This window comes from Perkinsus marinus (assembly GCF_000006405.1).
Source record: "Perkinsus marinus ATCC 50983 genomic scaffold scf_1104296938764, whole genome shotgun sequence".
Lineage (NCBI taxonomy): Eukaryota > Perkinsozoa > Perkinsida > Perkinsidae > Perkinsus > Perkinsus marinus.
In genome coordinates this window covers 19798-23016 of record NW_003213327.1, presented here as the reverse complement: position 1 = coordinate 23016, position 3219 = coordinate 19798, and the positions used below count along the sequence as shown (strand labels likewise).

Here is a 3219-nt window from a genome sequence, read left to right as displayed (position 1 = left end):
CCACTCCCCTGGGCTCAGACACAGGCATGGCTCGGCCCGCTGCATACACGGGCACTCCTCCATTTCCGTCTCGACTACAACGCTGCTGGTCTCGCAGTCTGTTGCCATGAGGAGAGGGATGGGGAGGGTCTCAAGACCAGGGACCAGCAAGTCCCACAGTAGCGGGATCGGCAGCTTGTCCACAGAGACTTTCCCCAGCATTGTCAGTAGTAGCCGTCGTACCTCCCCCCACTCGCTGGGCCGGCGGACCTCACAGGGGCCAAGTCGACGCTGCCTTGGAGAGGCCAAGGACTCCCCTTGTGGGGTAAAGGAGGGCTCATCCATCCGGTACAGCTCTCTGTCGACTTGAGCGAACAATTCCCTCTGGTGATGGAGCTTAGCGAGGCAGCTGAGGTCCCCGAGGAAGGCCAGCTCCCCGACGAGCTGGTGAGACAAAGGAGTGGTATCGAAAAGCCGAACAGGGCTTACTTGCGCCTCCTCCTTTAACTCTCTCCTTGGGTCCCTGCTCGTAGTGCTGGGCAATAGTGCCGATGGCAGGCCTTCTTCACCGATGATTCCTAAGAGGAGTGGTATGGACTATAACCAGCCCCAGCCGGCAGCCCACCGTGAATGCTCAACGAGGCCCGCTGGGAAGAGGGGGTGTTCGCCCTAGTGGACCGATCTCGCGTCGCAGTAGAGGAGCACGTCGGTTGGCCAGCAGATGCTCGGCAAGACTTCCGAAGGTGCAGTCGTCTCGAGGACCTGACCACTATTCCTTCTCATCCCGACGCCCCCCTACTCCCCGACCTGGTCAGCGTCCCTCCAGTAGGGAGAACCCTATTCGAGTGACACGCACTGTTAGCCAGAGGCAGCGTGGAGATAGGCCCAGCCTTGGCCAGGTCCAAGGCAGGTACTCTACCCTCACCACGACTCACGCTTGACGGTAGGACCTTGGGCAGGGCAGTGGGGAGAGGCGGCAGCTGGCATAGTTCAGCTGCTCGCGACTCTTCCACCACCGCTCGGGAGGAGGCCGGGCCAGTCTGATTGGTCCGATGCATAAGCCGACCGAGAGGAGAGTGGGACCTACCATAGCTAGGTCAACTGCCCGGGGAAGACTAGGGGATGCTGTATTGACATTAGGCATGCTAGCAGTGAGGGGACGGGAGGACATGCTCCTCCCACTGCTGGACTTCTGTTGGGTAGCCCTGTAATGACCATCACTTCTTCACATCACCCCGTGGGTAGTCCCACCGGCCTCTATGTGCAATGGCTGCCGCTACTCTCCGTTGGGCGTGAGTGAATAAGTTCGTCAGACTACGGTCATTTCCAGCAGACTTTGGTACCACGCCTTTGCCACTTCTTTGCAAGGACCTATTACAAGGACCTACCCACTCCCTCTAGTGGCGTGACTCGCCTCAGCTCCTCTAGCCACTTCAGAGGGTTCTCAGGGTGCTTCTTCGCAATAGACTCCAACCGGGCCAAGGAGGGGCTCTTGGCCCTGCCCTGCCGGTCTTCCGGTACTTGTGACATCATCACGACGGTAGTGCCAACTCTCCGAATGCCTCCCATCCCATGACGACTAACGCAACTTCTTCCTGTGTGAAAAAGTCCATTACGCAACATTAGTTGCATCAATGCATGTGTCGAAGGCATCAGAATAATAGTATCAGTACTACGAAAGCCAGAGGCCCCAGGTTCGATCCCTGCACCTGTCATGTTGTCACTTATCTCTTTGAGAGATTCTCTTACAACCCTAATCCGCCGCCCCCAGCTCCTCCTACACCTCCAGCAACCCCTCCCCCTCCTTCCCCCGACCCTAGGGCACGTACTAATGCCCGACCAGACTGATACTTGAAAGCTCTAGGGTCTAGAGTGGCCAGCTGTAGACCAGATCCACTATAGGGGACTACCACTACCTGCTCCCTTGAAGACATCCACTGTACTAACCATATACGCTGGACACCTGTAAGGCAGCACGGTGGTGCTACTACTACTACTGCTACTACTACTACTACTACTACTACTACTACTACTACTACTACTACTACTACTACTACTACTACTATTACTACTACTCAGCTCGAGCTCCTTCCTCGGCTCTGACGGCTCAGGCATGCCGTATCGCAGGATCTAGTGTCGAAATTGACAACTTGTATGGTGTAACCATTCTGACCGCGTTATCTGTGCGGTAGTTACTTGGCGAAACCTGCCGGAGCACCAGGTTTCGCCAACTCACCAACTCTGGCGATTCCTTGTATCTAGGAAATTTAAACAACTTGGCGATATGTGTGATACGACCAGGGTTTTACGGGATTTCGCCAAGCTGGTCGGCTCGCCGTGCAGAATTCAGCGCATCCGCTGAAATCTGCCCGGAATTGGCCGCCAAGTCCGCTCGCCGAGGTGATCTATTCTGCGCTTGGATCCAGGTTTCGCCAACCTTGGGTCGCTGGAATCTGCGCTAGGCCGGGGAATCGCCAAAAGTTTGGTGGAACTCGCAGGTTTGGCCAACACTATGACGTGTTTTGCCTAATCTTTGGCGTAATACCAGTGAAATGCAGATTTCACCGAGAGTTGGCGATATGCCGCTAGATATATGCTGAGGCGTTCGAATATGGTATGTATTACAGATATCGCCAATTGAGGTGCTCAAATCTGTTACTCACACTGATAGTGCCAACTTCGGCCCTTGAAACCTGCATGCTGTAAAGGACTGCGGAGGCTTGTCAGTTTCACTCTGCTCCTCGGCTTGCGCTCCCCGGGCACTTCTCTTACGGTAAGAATCTTACCTGCTATAATTTACAAGCAGGTTGCTAGGTTAGTTAGCCGAGCAGCATGACTGAGTCAGTTCTTGAGGGGTCGTCCCGGGGTCGAGGATGAGAGGAGGCACTTCTTCGCCGAAAATTCAACTACGTATGCTCATACGTTGCGCGCTCAAGTAAGGCATCAAACTGTTACGCGTACATGTGTTCTGCGGAGGTTTGTCTACTAGTGCGTATATCATGAGATTTTTTCTCATTATAATGCGGGTTAAGGGCTCGAGCACTAGCATGAGCTCATGTCACGACTGTTCGAGAATACGGCTCGCGAAGTTACCGCACTCTCTATCTCCTTTCACGTCGTGAACTTCATGACTTCCCTCACTACGCAACACAACAAACAATCCATTCGGAAACGATCAAAGAAACTCGTCGTTGCTGTCATCTTGTCGCTGTTGTATCTGACTAGGCAAGCAGTTTACAG

At 54.4% G+C, this 3219-nt stretch overlaps 2 protein-coding genes across 2 annotated transcripts in view; both read right to left on the bottom strand.

The window, feature by feature from the left end:
• Window positions 1–1548, bottom strand: part of Pmar_PMAR021173 (hypothetical protein) — a gene marked incomplete at both ends in the record, with an annotated part of 5666 nt that extends 4118 nt beyond the window's left edge. Inside the window, 7 exons of the mRNA XM_002782579.1 lie at window positions 223–423; window positions 469–557; window positions 605–741; window positions 787–1019; window positions 1067–1184; window positions 1231–1350; window positions 1412–1548. Of these exons, the coding sequence (XP_002782625.1) occupies window positions 223–423; window positions 469–557; window positions 605–741; window positions 787–1019; window positions 1067–1184; window positions 1231–1350; window positions 1412–1548 (1035 nt within the window). The remainder of the gene's footprint in view (window positions 1–222; window positions 424–468; window positions 558–604; window positions 742–786; window positions 1020–1066; window positions 1185–1230; window positions 1351–1411) is intronic.
• A 176-nt stretch (window positions 1549–1724) lies between these two features.
• Pmar_PMAR021172 (hypothetical protein) lies at window positions 1725–2094 on the bottom strand (the record flags this gene model as incomplete). The annotated part of the gene is made up of 2 exons (XM_002782578.2): window positions 1725–1885; window positions 2052–2094. 2 exons carry the CDS (start codon window positions 2092–2094, stop codon window positions 1725–1727), a joined length of 204 nt encoding a protein of 67 aa, XP_002782624.1.
• Window positions 2095–3219: the final 1125 nt, after the last annotated feature.